This window comes from Amblyomma americanum, chromosome 6, assembly GCF_052857255.1.
Source record: "Amblyomma americanum isolate KBUSLIRL-KWMA chromosome 6, ASM5285725v1, whole genome shotgun sequence".
NCBI classification, from domain to species: domain Eukaryota; kingdom Metazoa; phylum Arthropoda; class Arachnida; order Ixodida; family Ixodidae; genus Amblyomma; species Amblyomma americanum.
In genome coordinates, this window is record NC_135502.1 from 51,283,059 (window position 1) to 51,301,494 (window position 18,436).

The 18,436-nt window shown below is 46.9% G+C and overlaps 1 protein-coding gene across 2 annotated transcripts in view; it reads right to left on the minus strand.

The window, feature by feature from the left end:
• LOC144093430 (ras-related protein Rab-27A-like) overlaps positions 1–18,436 on the minus strand; it is a 120,229-nt gene that overhangs the window by 14,227 nt on the left and 87,566 nt on the right. For both annotated transcript variants that reach the window (XM_077626798.1, XM_077626799.1), the window contains exon 2: positions 10,757–10,932. In XM_077626798.1, coding sequence (XP_077482924.1) covers positions 10,757–10,924 — 168 coding nt within the window. In that variant the 5' untranslated portion in view covers positions 10,925–10,932. The remainder of the gene's footprint in view (positions 1–10,756; positions 10,933–18,436) is intronic.

Here is an 18,436-nt window from a genome sequence, read left to right on the forward strand (position 1 = left end):
GCGGCTTTTTCCCGTCAAAGGACCTTCTTCCAGCCAATGACGTCGGCCGATTCTCATGAACCCGCTAGCGTGACAATGCGGGGAGTGGTAGATGAAAGGGGATAATCCCTTCCCTCTGTAGTTCGCGATAGACCCCCCCCCCCCCCCCTCCATAGTGGCGCCGCACCCTGCATTGTCACGCTAGCGGGGTCATGAGAATCGGCTGACGCCATTGGCTGGAAGGGGGTCCTTTGGCGGGAAAAAGCCGCTGCGTTCTTGAGTTGTATCCAACTATAGAACTTTTCATTCCTCCTGCAGACGGAGGCCAACAGGCCTAGCGACAATCATCGTGCACGTGTTATAGTCAGCTGTAGCCTCTTTCTTAGTGGTGTTTCGACAGCGCAACAGCACACACAGACCAAGTAGGAGACGAGACACACAAACCACCTCACGAACGTCTCCTACTTGGTCTGTGTGTGCTGTTGCGCTGTTGAACCACCACTGTGCATCGCCAACTAGCCCAATCTGCAGTGCCTCTTTCTTAAAACTTTACAGCCTGCTTAAACCCTATACGTTGTTTAAGCGCCTGAATGCGCTCCTGAAAGCGCGCCATGTGCATCTGGGTTAAGCGCGTCGAAGGCTGTGCAGCTATATATAGAACCAAACGGAAAGTTTTTTTTTTTCTCTCCAAGTAACTTTATGCAATCAAGGTTGACGCCGACTCTGCGGCTCTGAAATTGGCGCAGGTGGGAGAGCGAACACGCGTTCGGCGGTTGCGTCACCGCCGTGCCAACTTTAATTTTGTGGCGTGCCTTGAAAGTTGTTTGCGTTCTGCTTGCATGCTAAAATTTTCTTGTCTATGTCTAGCGCATAAGTCTTGCCTAAGTTAGCCCGATTGCGACAGCGTGTAGTTCAACGCGTGGGGCAGGTGCGCCTCTTCGCACGCGCTCAGGTTCCGAAGTTGAACGCTCAGAATTAAATAAGTCTTGCGCGCCACGCATTACAGCCTGGGTAGAGCTAGGAGGGTGGCCTTTGAGGAGCTAGACATGCAGACAGTTGAACGAGATTAGACAGCGCCTTTGGAGTCGGTTTTCACACGTGGTATATATATATATATATATATATATATATATATATATATATATATATATATATATATATATATATATATATATATATATATATATATATATATATATATATATATATATATATATATATATACGACGTTTCGGCTGGGGGACCAGCCTTTTTCGAAAAAGGCTGGTCCTCCAGCCGAAACGTCGTGAATTAAATCCTGTTATGTTTCTTCAATTTTTGGTGATTTTATATTATATTGACCAAATCAGCTGCCAGAAATCACTTTTGGTGTATATATATATATATATATATATATATATATATATATATATATATATATATATATATATATATATATATATATATATATATATATATATATATATATATATATATATATATATATATCAGAAAAGGGAAATGAAATGATGGGCTCGTTTGACAAACATATGAAGGAAGCCAAAAGTCACCGAAACCAGGGTGCACAGGGGAATGTTTCTAGTTTTCTTTTGCTTTTTTCTGCTGCTTAGAAAAGTAATTTTCTTTAAACCAACTGATTGGCTCTACAAATTAAAAGGAAAAAAAACTAAAAACATTCCCCTGTGCACCTTGGTTTCGGTGACTGTTGGCTTCCTTCATATATATATATATATATATATATATATATATATATATATATATATATATATATATATATATATATATATATATATATATATATATATATATATATATATATATAAAGATAAATTGAACGTGATTTCAACTGTGAAGGTTCCCGTACATCTCTCTGTCGTTGTGTCCCCCCTCCTTCTTTCTCATAGTCCTCTGTGAATAATGATAATAATTGGTTTTTTGGGGAAAGGAAATTACGCAGTATCTGTCTCATATATCTTTGGACACCTGAACCGCGCCGTAAGGGAAGGGATAAAGGAGGGAGTGAAAGAAGAAAGGAAGAATAGGTGCCCGTAGTGGAGGGCTCCGGAATAATTTCGACCACCTGGGGATCTTTAACGTGCACTGACATCGCACAGCACACGGGCGCCTTAGCGTTTTTCCTCCATAAAAACGCAGCCGCCGCGGTCGGGTTCGAACCCGGGAACTCCGGATCAGTAATAGTCCTCTGTGACAGGGAGCGTTTTAAAGGGACTCTAAATAGAAACTGAAGTATAAGCCTGCATCGATAGAGTACCACGTTCTACAAAGGAGCTATTTCACTGAAAGCGCAGCTTTTATAAGCACTGAAAGTTAACAAAAATGAAATTCAAGTACATACCACCGGAACCGCGGGCGCGTTTTTACAGGCAAGCTGCGGAGACGTGAAAACCTTTTTACCACCGATCTATGAGGCTAGGTTAGCCTGTCATTAAAATTGCTGATCACGGAGTCCTGTTCGCTTGACGTCCCGAATTGTAAGGAGTCCAACGTTTTATTTTTACTAAGAACAAAAATTTGATGAAGTTGTCCTCATGTGTCCGAGCCACGGTGCACAGTGCCTTCACCGTTAAACCGCGCGCTCTAAACACGAATACGCCTGAATGTGTAGGAGTAAAAAGGAAGTGCGCTAATGGACAGCCTACCCCCTTTTTACTCTTTTCGGTTTAGAGTGTACTTGAATTTCGGACTGTGCTTGCGTGAGCACTATGCGCGTCGCTGTTCGAACTTGATTTGCGGTTTTCATGTTTTCTTCTTTTTTTTTCTGCCTCAAAAAGTAACACAGGGACTCGGTACAAGGAATGAAGCGCAGAAGCAAAAAAACAAACAAACAAACTCTTAGGCCAACAAGTACACATGAACCGGGGACGCTCAGCGTGCAAACCGAGAGGTATATACAGTGTGGGTCGTACGCCCAAGCTCAATCCGCGTATCTGAATTCCCTGCCGCATACCGAGGCAGGGAGGAAATTAACTTCCTTCTTTTTTGCTGTTGTTATTTACCTTCTCACGGTTATCACGCTTCGACTCCCTTTGTCTCGGGGTTAACATTTACAACGACAAGAGCAGGTGGCTTTCGATCATGTGGAAAGCCCCTCTTTTGGGTGACAAAGAACCGTACAGTGCGTGTGGCACTACGTTTAAATTCCCCTAACGAGCCATTAGTGCCAAGGGAAAAAAATACTGCACCGAATGTCGCAGCGGCGGTAATTTTCCCTAGCCGTGCAGGGATGTGCAATTCCGGCGATGTTCGGCCTTAGTTCGTGCTCTGAGTGCGACCTCCTGTCCGTAACAAGGTGGAAAGCGTGTTTGTCTTGATTCTGCCCGGAATGTACATGCATTCCAGCGCATCCAAGTTCTCCTGCATGCGCTGGGGCCGATAAAGCTATAAATTGTGGGGTCTAACGACCGGAAGCGACACTTGGGGCTACTATATGAGGGACGCTGTAGTGGAGGGGCGTTCCCTTACAAAAATTTACTTAGTGTATAGACTGTCCATAGACTTCTGTCAATACAGTCTATAGACTCGCTATAGACATATCCGAAAGAATGGTCTATAGTGAACACAAATCCTATAGACAGTCTATAGACTATCTCTAGGTTTATGGCCATACACTTTTGCTAGACTTCTGTCTATAGACTATGAATAGGCCGAAATAAATACATATAGGAAGGCAATAGCGGCTATAGAAAGTCTATCGACTGTCTATAGACCATTTTTATAAGGGTTTTTGCATGTAGAAATGCGGTTGCCGCGGCCGGGATCGAACCCACGACAACAGCCTAAAGCCAAAGCCACTTAGCCACAACGGCGTGCTGGGGATTAAATCTAAGCGCGAAAATATGCGCAGCAATTCTGGACAAGCTAAACTCACGGAAGCAATTACAGACGGTTTGATGCGTTACCAAAAACAGTGTGCGACTTCGAGGAACCAGATGTTTTACAAAAAAAAAAAACGAATATTCAGGTGCGAAAGGAAAATGTTAAGAAAAAGCTAGCCGTTCTAGTCAGCGGTAAACTTAAAGGCAAGTGCGCTTTATATCACCGTAAAGTGCTGCGGTACAATCTAGCGCACGCCTTACATTATACATGTTCTAGACGAAAATATACCGTGAAAAGTTTGTGCAAAATTCACCACAAGAAGGTCTAGTCACGTAGTATCCGCTTCGTGTGCAGGAAGTCTGGAAGGCCTATTTACAAATGCTGGCCAATACAATACCTGACTGTTGTGCGACCAATGGTAGCGACAGGGCCGCGCACCAATAGGCATGTCAAGCCCTCCTGAATTCCCCGGTGCACGCCATAGCGTTGCGTAGAGCTAAAGCACCTAGGTCACTGGTTCTATACACCCTGGCTGTTCGGTGCTGTACACCCTCTCACCATCCACTAACCCCCCTCCCTTTTTTCTCTTTTATTTTTTTTGGGGGGGGGGATTGCAATTTTTTCCGTATTTCTATTCTGTAGCGATAGCTACATTACGGTAGCATTTCGAGCCTTCAGCGGGGCGGCGCGCCACCCTGTGGCTGTCACGTAATTGGTCACGTGGTGCGTAGCGGCTGCCGGCGGCGCGGCGCCGTGGCTGATCACGTAGTTGGTCACGTGACCAAGTTCCACTCGGCCAGCTGTAGCTATCGCGTCACTCCAGGTTTAACCAGAGCTAAACCACGGCCAATTTTTGACAATCCTTCACGACGGAGCTCCTTCATGAACACTTCAGTATGTTTATTACCCGCTAGTTTGACTGTAATATGCAGAGAAAATGAAGGCGACATGTCGTAACGGGAAGTGACTAGTTTTATCAATTATACCGGACACACGTGTAATCCGGTCTGTTGCTTGGCTTCCACAGGGCGGTAACGCTTGAGAAACCGGTCGAAGCTCGTCCGATAGAAGCGTGAAACCAAACGCCCGAGACGTATAAGAACTGTTCCCACAGGTTCGCGAGATGTGTGCCAGGTTGAGGAGTACTCTGTCGTGTCACCAGTTACTTTCCTAACCATGCACTGACTTTATCTTTCGCCGATTTGACGTCAGCTGCCGAACTCGTGCGTGGTGCCACCGTTCCGACTCAAGACTGAACACAGCATTAGTCATAAACAGTTTCGAAAACCTGCCCACTCCTGCAGATTCCTCGTATTTCGTGTATGCTTTTGTACAACCCTGTACATGGTTTTGTTTACGTATCTTCATGCGATACAGTACACATTTTTTGTGAACGGTTATGCTAAAGGGTAGGCAGGTCGTAGCCAGGCGTTTATGCACCTTTTGCCCGGTTTTCATGACATGCCGTCGAAACCAAAATAAAAATCGATCGATCGATCCTTGCTACGCTTGCCTTCTCTTGTCTTCGCATTACAGCCCATTTCTTCCTTTTCATTGCGACTAGGATGTCATTAACCCGCGTTTGTTCCCTCACCCACTCTGCCCGCTTCCGGTCTCTTAACGTTACAGCTATCATTTTTCTTTCCATAGCTCGCTGCGTTGTCCTTAACTTAAACTGAACGCTTTTCGTTAGCCTCCACGTTTGTGCTCCCAGATACAGCTGTTGCATACTTTTCTCTTGAGGGATATCGGTAAACTGCCATTCATTAACTGAGAGAACCTGCCATATGCGCTCCAACCCATTCTTATTCGTCTAGTTATTTCGCTCTCATGATCCGGATCAGCGGTCACTACCTGCCCTAAGTAGACGTATTCCCTTACCACTTCCTGCACCTCGCTACCAATTGTGAACCAATTGTTCGCAGTTGTTAACAATTACCGATTGTTACCCATTGTTGTTACCAATTGTTCGGCAGAAAGTTAGGTGGGGAAATGAGATTAGGAAGTTGCATTGCAGGGACAGGATGGCCGCAGCTGGCAAAGGACAGGGTTAATTGGAGAGATATGGGAGAGAATTTTGCCCTGCAGTGGGTGTAGTCAGGCTGATGATGACGATGATAATCACTCACTCACTCACTTCAACCACTCACTCACTCACTCACTCACTCACTCACTCACTCACTCACTCACTCACTCACTCACTCACTCACTCACTCACTCACTCACTCACTCACTCACTCACTCACTCACTCACTCACTCACTCACTCACTCACTCACTCACTCACTCACTCACTCAATATTGCTATTCGCGAAAAATCCTGACGAGCTTTTGTAGCTGTAGACCCTCTGCTTTTACATTCTAAGGGTATGACTGCGTGTAGCATGTAGTATTTATGCTTGTGCCTAGTATATGTAGTACTTATTTATTTATTTCTGTTCGCACTATCGACAGCAGAACCGATTATCGTCTCTCGTGCTTTTGATACCAAGACAAACCTGCTCGCTACCTCTCTCCCTCTCTCTCCCCATACCGCACTGCTCTATCCCTTCTTTTTTCACCTAATCTGTCGGCGAGACGTGTCTCGCCCCATAATAATGGCGCCCAAAGTTTAGCCGAAGCTCAGCCCAGGGTTACGGGAGGCGGCGGTCGTGATTCGACTTCAGCGCTAATGGGATGCGTCACGCTTCCCGGGCAGGCGGCGCGAATAATTGGAAGGCGTGCTCTGTCGTTGTGCCGGTGCGAAAATCCCTTCCGACGTGCGGACAAGCGGCCGTGTGCGAGGAGGCTTTATTGCTTGATCTCTCTATTTTCAGCGTCCGTTCCTGTCCTCTTTTTAGGTAGCCAAAGTAATGTGGATTGGCTTTAAGCGGCTTGCTGCGCGACAAGCACTGTAAGGTGTCTGTCGATATGAAAGTAACGGTTGGCTGGCGGTAGCGTCATTCTAATGTATGTATTTCCTGGAGTTTCACAGTCACTTTCGCGACGTGCCGGTGTAGGATTGAGGAACTATACAGCAACCAGCGTCATCTGGCCAGTTGTAAAAATTAGCTGCGTTAGACCGCCCTAACGTGATCAGTTCAAAATCGCCTGTGCGTTTGACGCAAGCGTAAAGCGTTCGCCTATACTTGCCGCATCATGGTCTGGAAGTCAGTGAGTATTATAGATCAATCAAACAAATAAACAAATACAACGATTCCTGCTCTTCTAAGAGTAGCTACTAAAATCCGGTTTTAAAAGATTTGTTTGTAAAGGTCATGTTGAGAGAAAGAATTTTGCTAAGGCAGCCAGGAGCCATGGCAACGGGTCATTTATGATTCCAGGGGTCCAGAATGCTCACAGCAAAGAAAATCGTCCATCTTTTTTAAACGAAAGCCACAAAGCTAGTGCTCTCAATTTGACACGCTGACCACGAAACGCGTGGTGACAAGCGTTCGAAGTACTCCACGACACATTCATCGACACATTCATTGAACCAACCTTGCGAGTGGTTCGATCTATGCAAGGTGTTTCGCGACGTTCCTTTTTAATTAGATGGCATTAGAATGCGTCGTCGGTTATACACCCATCGGCTAGTTTGAAATTACGTCACAGACCGGAGTATTCTAACTGGATAGAGGGAAATGGCGTCACCAGACCGAAGCATTCCTACTGGCTAGAGAGATGTGACGTCACTTCCAAAGGCTGCTAACGCTAACGCATGGCTAGCATATGATGGAGATTAGGTGACTGTGAATTTTTTTTATTCAGTGTATTCTTTACTTCTTTTGTACTGTATAACGGAGTGCATTAACGCAGCTGCTTCTGCTTATGATCCATCGGCACCTTAAGTTACAGCTGGGTCCGACTACATGGACTAATTCTGCCCTGTATTTGAAAGAACAAGAAATTATTAAAACTCATCCCTGTTGTTATTTATCGAAGAATGGAATGAGCTGCACATTACAGTTAACCTAATTTCGCCAATTTTTGCGGCTCTTGAATCGTAGCAATTTCTTCGCTTCGAAACTGCACTTTAAGCGGGATTGTCGCGTATTTTTTAAGGTGCAGATCACATTTCACATACTGATCGCTATGTGTGATGTCGGCAGCGAACTGTGCTTTCCCGCTCTCCCATTTGAACTTGGTCCTATGCATGGAAGCGCCCATTTGTATACTTACCAACACCGCCCGTTTTCCACTGAGCCCTCGCAATGTCTAAAGCAAATAAACTAAACAAAAAGAACTAATGCCAACTTCAGCCCGGGAAAGGCTGCTTAGTCCCTTTTCGCTTAGTCATGCAAAGACTAAAGCAAAACTCAAGTCCCACACTTCTGTACTTAACCCTCTTCGACGACCTCTTCATTTTTCGTCTCCGCACATATTTTCCGGTGCAGTGCGGTTTTCGAAAAAAAAAATTTCAGCGGCTTCATATACTTTCATATATTTTCATAGAATTTTCACATATTTTCGCCCGTGAGTCGAAATTTCCATGAGCCTATTACGTAAGCGTTTCTCTTTCTTTTCCTCCTCTCCACTCTATTCGAAATGAGGCTCGTTCTTCCACGGCGTGCAATTCGAATGAGCCGAACTTGCGTGCGCGGCCTTATACGTATACACACCGGGCCTGCTCCACGAATCGACGGCAGTCTGTTAAGCCGATTGCGCACGGGGACAGCCTGACGCATCGCCGTGAGCTCTCTCTCATAGAACGAAGGATCGAGCGCGCTGAAGCATTAGTTTATGCATAGGTCTAATGCACGCTAATGCTTCTGTACATAGCAGGAGGAAAATAAAAAGGAAAAGGAGAACTGCTATATGCCTAAGACACACGCAGCGACAGCGTACAGGCAAAGCTAAGCCTCAGGTGAAGACCTGCCTTTCTCACCTCACAGGAAAAAAAAAAAAAATAGCGCGCCATTCATCACCTATCTTCAGCTCCCAGCGGCGTCTGCAGTTTGCTGGTATGGTTGCGGGTGTACCATTGCTTTCTTGTCCGCGTGTCGTCTTTTAGCGCTTCGTCTTCCGCAAGCAATATATAACAACTTGCCCCGCAGCATGTTTTAACAAGGGCGAGTCGCGGGATCACAGTCCAGCCCGCAGGTACGGGTTGCTTCTACTCTTATGTTTCCATCTCTCTCGCCTTTTCCCCCTCTTCACCCTTTCGCTGACAGCGCGGCTCAGGGGCAGTGTGCCGTGGGAAGGGGGGAGGGGGGGGGTAAGGCACAGATTTGTCCCATATTCTTCCCTATTTTCACGAACTGTCGCTGCAACCTCATGGAGAGACCCGTGAAACGCATCTGTGAGTCATCCACTACTACAGGCCGGAATTTCATGCTTCGCTCTGCTACCGATTGAAGTGTCGATTGCAATTGCTCCACAACAGGCCTTGCCGTACTCTCCATCAACACGGTTCTACCGCAACTTCCCCGTACGGTGTCGCCGCCTCGCGGCCGCCACCAGCACCGCCCGAGAGACGATACCGGCGAACGGCGTCCTGTTTGGTCCTGCTTCTCCTGCCCAATTTCTGCACTGTATAGTTCATTCATGCTGCGCTTTTAGCGTATTACTGGATTTAGGTTGCGTTTTGCACACAGCCACAACGACAGCTAGGTTATGTAATATCCATGTGCGCATGTAAAGTACACAACATGGGCAGAAATCAAAGAAGCAATCGCATTTTCTTTCTATCCCAGCCGTCGAACTGTGCGGTCAAAAATTAACGCGAGATAAACTGGTATAGTTCCCTCTAGATTCTAAGCTCAAGAAGAAGTGGATAATCAAGTTCATTAAAAATATCAGTGTGGCCGAGTCGGTTACGCATCATGGAAGTTTAAAACAGTGCGATAAAACAAAAGAACAACGAAGAAACATAGAAGCTGTAGATGTCTTGTTGCTTCTGTTTCTTCACAGTGGCAATTTTTCGGCGCTGTTCTAAATTTTCAGCATAATCAAGGGTTGAATCATAAATCCTGCGTCAATAAGACTGTGACATTTTGCAGTTCTGTAGCACCATCCATGAGCAGTGATACTGACTGACGTGAATTGAGAATCAACCTTGAGAGCAACATTTTTCAGTAGCGACCACGTGACCATACGGGTGCTTTTTGAGAAATGAAGGACGTCTGTTTCCTGCGCGATCAAGGTACGCAATGCTTGCAATCAGTAGTTTTCGGATGGGCACTTAATTCGTGTATAGTGAACAAAACGGAGACGTGGAGCTACATCCGCGCCGGTACCAGCCCCGAGTATCATCTATGGTGTCGAGGAAGTAGTAGCTATGGCTTCTCTTTAAAGCCGGTGCTACCTCGCTTGTCAAGCGATCGCTGCTGAAAGTATTTCCGTCAGGGTATGCTCGTGATTTGCGCCAGTGAAACACGTTGCCTTTCGGTGGCGATCCAAAAGCAATCAGCGGAACAGAAATGCGCATTGCAAACTGTCATTACTACTTTGTATTCTTTCTTTGTCATTGCACCCAGACCGTGATCATAAGCACCAGATACGAAGGCGTACGTTCTTAAGTAAGCTGTAAAACGAGGCTATACTGGTTGCAAATCTGGCATACTCGTTATCCCTGTTCTGTATCTGCGAACGTGTCGAGCGTTTCCCCGCCGCCTTCTTTGGAGCGATTAGAGCCGCCTCTCTACGCGTCAGACCTGCCACTCACGTCGTTAGCAGGCAAACGTTTTGCATTCCAGAACAGCCACAGCTGTGTCGTGCGGCCTCCATCGCAACTACTACTTTGCCTGCACTCGTACGGTGGTAGACGACACACCGAACACATACTCGCCATTTAATTTTTTTAGAGTTGTGCCGTGTCCTCTTAGACGCAATAAATGTCCAGTGTGTACTCGACTATTCGGAAAGAACCCAGTGTGTTCGCTTCGATTGTGACGGCAAGAGGGCTGGCTGTATGTTGGAGCCAGCACAAATACATTTTTTTAGGAGAGAGAGGAACTTACGATCCTTTTCTCCCGGAAGTCGATTCCCACGGTGGAGATGAACTTGCTGTTGAACGTGGAGTTGGTGTACTGGTAGAGGAAGCTGGTCTTGCCCACGCCGGAGTCCCCCAGGGCCAGGAACTTGATGAGGTAGTCGTAGTCGGCACCACTCGCCTGCCCATGGCTCATCTCCACATCTGCGTCGCGCACAGGGAGAGAAGGAATAGTCAGTCAGGCAGTTTGGAGGACGACACCTTGTGCTAGCAACGTTCTGGAAGAACTCGTCACGTCTTTTTTTTTAAATTTTGACCTTAGTTACGCTAGGACTACGAGGATTAGCGTATATTACTGACATTATTTTTTATCTGTTGTCTTCAAGTACGTTTTACAAGCACAAGCCAAGAAAAAAAATGGCTGGCGGTTTAGCATTGCTAAGCACGAAATATTATGCGAAAGCATACCACACGACCAAGCAACTCATATCCAACAATTCTGGACGAAAGCATTTTTGAGAGAGAAAGAGTTTATGAACGCAATTTTTTCATATAACGTAAGATTTCAGTATCCGCCGACAACCTGACGGCAGTCTTGAACTTTTTTTTTTTTGCTATTAGAGTTTTTGCTATCTTCAAAAGCGTTCCTCATTGGTTTTCCATGGCAGTCTTAACTGCTCGATGCGATCGATGGAAACATGTTAAAAGAAATATTCTGTTGCACATCAGAAGAAAGGACCACCGCCTTCAATACTGCCATAACAGAATCTTGCAATTTTTCAATATTCAAGATTTTTGTCCGAGAATGTTGGACACGTCCAACCCACGTGAACTTAACAGTATCCAAGGCAATTTTCATACCATGTGACCATATAGTATTCATTGGGATTGTCACATCACGTGACCATTCAAGTAGCAACACAGTATTTAAACTTTCATGCCACGTGACCGTTTCAGTATCCACGCAGTATAGAGGGCAACTTTCATGCCACGTGGCTATTACATTAGCATCACCATGCACAAGGCCATTTTCTTTAAACTTTCATACTACGTGACCTCGCACCATCCAGTCTACGATTTTGTTAAACTTTTCGTACCAGTGACCGTACAGTAGCCACCCCATTGCCAAGACAATTTTTTTAAAACTCTCGTTCCGCGTGACCTTCCCGTAGCCACACCTTATCCAAGTCATTTCATCTCAAAGGTCAAAGATCAAGGATCAAAGGTCAAGGCTTCAGAAAACCATCGACTTTTTCAGGATTGGTAGTGAAGTAGTGCTTTCGCAATAACAGCAAACCACTTAATGAGAAACTCATGCTTGCAGAACACTCGCAAAGCTGCGCCTACAGAAAACACGTTAGAGGCAGTCGTCTAATCAGAATTCGTGCTGCGGCCTATAGTCCCACACCAGCGTACAGTATTTTTTCCTCGTTGGCCTCGCTGAGGAGTCATCAAGCGCAATGACAGGCGACAGGCGGAACCCTGCACCTGACAGCTGAAACTTTTTTGGTTTCAGTTCCAGCCTACACTAGCTTTTTGGTTTTATTTTCAGCCTACTATCCTGGTTGTAAGACTCTACAGCAGCTGTATATTCTATTTCACGCGTCGGTTAATCGGGTTGGCTGAAAAAACAAAATCCCGCAAAAATTACGGAACGCGTGAACGGAGTGAAAGAAAGCGACCATAAGGCTCGTGCCATGTGTGCAGCAGTGATTAGCATATAAATTGACACGGTGCAAAATTCAGCTTCTAACAAAAATAAATAAATGGAATAATTCTGCACACAGTCTGGCGTAAAAGAGGAAGAGAGAAAGCATCGAAGATTCTACAACGCTGTATCGTCTAAACGAGAGAAAATATTCCGGGTGTAAGAAACCAAGCTGAGTGTCTCCTCTGTTGACTGCGCCGTGAGCCCTTGGCTGGGGAAGTTCTAGCGGCACAAAAAATCTGCGTCCGGACAGGCAAAATGGCAGACCGATTGTAGAGTGGAAAGCGCCTTCGTAATTTACAGTGTTTCCCCTAGAGTTGTTGGCAATTTTTAAAAATAGGCCTGCTGAGTTAGAAGAGCGCTCTTTACGGCACTGCATTGCTAGTGGGGGGTGTGCATCAGAATAGAGCCAATACATGTTAACTAGAAAGTTGGTTAATTAATAATGAATGGTTAACAGTTATATAATGAGATGCCTAACTACAATAGTCGAAAAGTTCACTATTCATTATCAGTTAACCAACTCGATAGTTAAAAGGCCTTAGCTGCATTTTGATGCACACCACCACATGCAATACTGTGCAGAAAAAGGCACCCTTCTAACTAGGAAAGCCTATTTAAAAAAAAAAGAAATGCTAAGTCTTAGGCAGTGCTATAAGGACGACATGCCGGATTTTAAGAGAGTGGTTTTCCGGGTGCTGCAAAACGCCTTCCGCCACTGCTCTCTATACCAGTTCCCCCAAATAGCGCTGAACTTGATCTTCTGCGGGTCGAAAGGCACAGAGGTCCGAGGCATTCTTCGTTCTTCGGTAATTCTTTTTTTCCGGCACGTCGCCCAATCGTACGAAGCTGATCGCATGCCGCGTCCACTGGTGCCATGAACCAAACCACTGAAGCTGCGCATAAATTGTCAAGTAGTGGCTGCCCTATACGTTCCAATATCGGCGCATCAAGCAACGGACGATGAGAGTCTCTTTGAAGCACTTGTCGGGTGCAGGCAAATGCTGTAGGCGGTACCTCGCAAACAGGTTGGCGTGGCGTTATTTTGAGGGCAATAGACCAGCACTGTTGCGAACGCGGCTATCCCTTACAGAAACATTTAGGCACTCTATAGACTGTCTATAGACTTCTGTCTATAAAGTCTAATGACTCTCTATAGACAAACCCTAGAGAACTGTCTATAGGCAACACAAACCCTATAGAGAGTCTATAGGCAATTTATAGATTTATGGCCATACATTTAGTAGACTTTTGTCTATGAACAGTATATAGACTATGAATAGACAAAAAGAAATATCCATAGGAAGGCAGTGGGGTCTATAAGAAGTCTATACACTGTCTATAGACTGTCTATAGAACATTTTTGTAAGAAATATATCCAGTCCTCAAGCGTTCGTCCCTATGCTTCGATGATGATGCGCATTCAAATCGCCCGCCATAACACGGGGCTCTGAAGTGCTATCAAAAAGTGATTTCATTCGCGTTTGCGTCAAATCCGCCCCTCGGTGAGATGTCGCCACCTGTAATAAAGTTTGTGCGCACGTTGAGGTTCAGAGTAACGACAGCCTATTCTTTACTGCTGTCCACATAAACTTGAGGCCGAACGCAAGTGAGGTCGCGGCGGGCGCACAGTAAAACCTTGTTTGGAGTTCGTCACTTCAGAGAGAAATCGCTCGTATCCGGACAGTCGAAAAGATGATGCGATGTTCGGATCAGATATTACAAGCTCCGGAGTGCGGTACTTTAATTAGTCCCCTGCCCGAATTCCGCTATAGGCGGCCTCGCAGACTTCGAGCATTCCATTGCAATGTTGCCGACCGAGAGATTTTCTCTTGCAATGATGGTGGTAGCGACGGCGGAACAATGAATGTTGTCCTCTGTTAAAGAGTCGCAAGCATCGGTTCAACTGCGTCTAAAGCTCTCGCCTAATATACAGCTCCGGAAGCAAAGAGAGTAATTTTATTTCAGTTTTAGGTGGTGTCGTGTTTGGTCATGGCTGCCTGATTTCTGCCGGGGAAGTTGACTGCACATTCCCACATGACTTATAAAAAACAACTATAAAATGAAACTGAGGAGGCTAAAAAAAGGCTCAAAAAGATGACTTTGTTAGTTAAATGGCTAAAATGATCAAATACAAGCTTTAAAATTCCTCCCTGGCCAATGTGCAGCAGAAAACAATGTATCAAAACACAACGTTGCCCGTTAGAGATCTCCTGAAGTGAGGTCACGAAAATGGCAAGCTTTAGAAAGTGATCTACGCCGAAATGAAACTGCACACGGCTGCCAAACTTGGCGGAAAGGATCAGAACGGAGACGAGAACCTAAGGTAAAAGCTTTCGCGAAAATGCTCGACCTTCAACAAACCCCCGCCTTTCAAAAAGCGCGATCAAGGAGGAGAAGGGCTCGCTCCGCGATTCCTCCTAATCGGGGCGGTCTTGTTTTCGCGGAAACTTTCATCCTTCTTTCTCTTCGGGCGGATTAATCAGGCGCCGCGCGCAGGCTGGCAGCCGCCTATGCGCTAAGCCTCTGTGTATAGGCCCCTGTATATCCACCGCGAAGGACTCGCCCCCTTTCGGCCACAGCGTGTTTGCCTTTCGCGCCGCTTTTGGGAGAGATGTCGCCACAGTCGCACACACACACGCATGCACTGAGGGAAGCGAGCGGAACAGATGGTTCCGGCAGGCGCGAGACTGTTAAGCCTGGGATTTCTCGCCTACGCACCATGCACTGCGGAGGCCCCACAAGAGCTGTATGCGAGGCGAAAAGAGAGAGAGAGAGAAAAAACCGCTCCGTCTACGCCTCGCGCTCTCCTTTCCTACCCTTTCCTTTTCTTGTTCACGTATATTCACCCTGTGGATCGAATCCAGTCCGCGGAGGCTGCATTTCGACGGGGGCGAAATTCAAAAGGCGCTAGTATGGTGTGCAATGACGGCGCATGTCAGAAAAACCTCAAGCGATCGACATTATTACGGAGCCCTCCATTACGGTGGAGTCTTTCCTCCACTTGCTTTACAACCTTTTGTTCATCCCTTTTCTCACCGCACTGTTGAAGTTTTGCGTCTTTTCTTCCCTCCTAACACGTTATTAGTACTATTACAGAGATTTAGAACAGGGCACCCTAAGTGCATAACACGGAACCCCTGTTCGCGCTGTGTACGGTGGCCTTGCGATGTGTACTCGCGAGAGCTCTGTCTCGAACAGCGTTGGCACGATGTACTGACTTTAATGGTCCGTGTAATTACAACCCAGCCATTTCCTGGCGGACAAAAAAAAAAAAACACGTTCTCAGTGATGCCCTCAAAGTGCCCGATCGCGGCTAATACGCATGCAATCCTATTCCTAGTCTACAGAAGCAACGTCAATGACGATGGAACAGCGTGGAAATACGGTACTTTAGTTCTCATACCAGTCTTTTCCTTCTAGGTCAGACGTGTAAACGCCCTTCCGCACTTATGCACCCTAACAACAGCAACAGGGACAAAATTCAAGACATCCACCAGGTACACTGATACAGGACGCGCACACACAAGCCCGCATACGCATCTTCTAAAGAGCTTATATATTGCACGAAATTTACCAGCATGCAAGCGCAAGCAGCCCCCTCATGCTTCAGCATCACGGCCTCGCACGACCTTTTCCCCCTTCCAGCTCTTCCCTCACCGCTCGGCTCAGGGGTCCTCAACAAGTGAGGCAGTTTCCATGCTATGCCTTTCTTCATAGCCCCCCCCCCACCCTCCCTCCTTTCCTCCTGGATCACACGCTTTCCAGCGTCCAGCGCACTGTACCATAGAGAAGCGTATGTGTCGCGAGACGTCGCATCGTCCAAGCACAGCGTCGTGCAACTCAAGCATTCTAACACCCGGAACTGTGTTGAACCGCCAAGCACTTTCGAACGGAAGCGCGCGCTCCTCGTAATCTTGTACACGGAGGGAAAGAGTCTTCTTACAAACGTCTTGAGCCTGCTTGAGTCCCCCCCCCCCCCCCCCCCTCCTTCCGAACACACGTGCACGTACGCACGCACATACCGCTCCATCGCAATCTCTCAAGACCGTCTTATCTGAGCGCTCTGATGCGCAATTCGCTCGGCGAGCACCGCAATGGCTCTCAAGGGAACACTCGACAGTGCACGGCCCGAGGAGGCCATGCACTTAAACACGTCGCGTTTGGCGCACGCCCCATAAAACGCTGCCTGCTGCCTCTCGTTACACAGGACATATACTCTCACACACACACACATGCGCATTACGTATCGCCGTTCAGCAAGCTCCCTTTTTTCGGCCCGTGGACTCTTTTATCGCCAACCCTGCTTTTTGACCGCTCCCCGAGAACATTATAAGTGAGCGCCACCGTACAAGCTGTTGTCGCTCCCGGTTATGCGTCGTCAAATTTCTCGAGAGCTCGCGTGCGCCGGCCTAGGGGCATTAAGAGAAGCGTGTTCGCACTATGCCCAACTCGGCCCGCGTGACGAGGGCGGGAGAAAGGAAAACTGATCTGCGCTGTGCGTCGCCGAAGCGGGCTTCTCCGCACTGCAGTCGCAGGTAGCGGCAACTGCTGCCCGAGGAGGCGCGTTAATGAGAAGCGCGGCACAGTGAGTGAGGAGCGTTAAGGAGCAGTTTGAACCGTATGCGCCGGAGAGTATTGAAACACGCACGACGCGAATAAGCGGGACAGAGCGAGAGATCGGATTGCGCGCTCCCGGACGACAACGCGGTTAGGAAAGCTTGTCCCGAGAAAACAATGGGCCTTAAGCTCGGCAATATGGACGCGAGCGCCTCGAGGACCGACTCTTAAGATGGTCAAGGATTTGGGATGAAATCGCTTGCGGGATGATGACATCCATAAAAGTGGGAGCGCTGATGCGCAGGGGATTAGGTGCCTTCTGGGCGCCTAATTGCGACTCGCGTATGAACCGGTGCAGCGCAATGTAATATCTGAAATGAGCGTCATTCTGAAATGCAGCGCACAGCCACAGTGATGTGCATCTCGCGACACGAGGAGGTTTTAACGCGAGAGCATTAAGAGCCTCATAAAAAAAAAAATGTGTCGCCGGTATTAAAATCCGCCCACTGACTGGAGAGAAGTGACGTCACAAAAGCGGATAATTCGCGCTGTACGGGGGGGGGGGGGGTGTAGTGACGTCATCAGATCGGAAGTTGTATTTTCAGGCAAAGTAATCAATAGCTTGTAGTGCTATCGCATTGCCAGGTAATTAGGCCTCCCTGTGAATTTCAATGTGTAAGCACTACTTCACGAGATCTAGCCTTCTTACCGAGCTTGTGTGAAGCTTGACCTTGAAGATGACCTTGGCGAGCAAAGCAACAGCCCACGCAGGAATAAAATAATTATTACCGCGACTGTGGTTGGACAGATCAGCTTCGCTGGCAACTGTACAAGAGCACTATGCTATCGCCGCATTTTTTTTATTCATTGCACGGATAATTCCGAAAAGAAAAATCTAAGCATGCTTACGCCACAAAACACCATGCCACCATACCCCTGCATGACCCCTCCTTCCAAAACATCAAAAGACTGGGAGGCACACACACAGATCCAGAAAGGGGAGCCAGCTAGGCGGCTCTTGCAGGACGGCATATGCTCGCCGCACCAAAGCGCATTGTTCACGAAACAAAGATTTCGACGACCGTGGTGATTCTTGCGTGGCGGCCCAGCATGCGGCTTTTCCAGGGACTAAATAGTCCCAGCAACATAAATAGATCATATGGCACAACACAGTTTTTCTGCACAGGCAAAAAACGGATACTGAAGGGTGTGATGTCAATGTCCTTCTTATTTGTTCGTTGTAAAATGTCCCAGAGGAATATAGCATCAATGCACAGAATAAAACAATGATCAATTGTCTCTTGAGTACTGCACAGGCGGCACTTCACTGACCATGGCACAAGCATCTCCTTTGCATGAAGCAATGCCTTCACAGGCAGCGCCGTTGTGTGCAGTTTAAAGAAGAATGTTTTTGCAGGAAAAGAAATGCACATTCGCCTA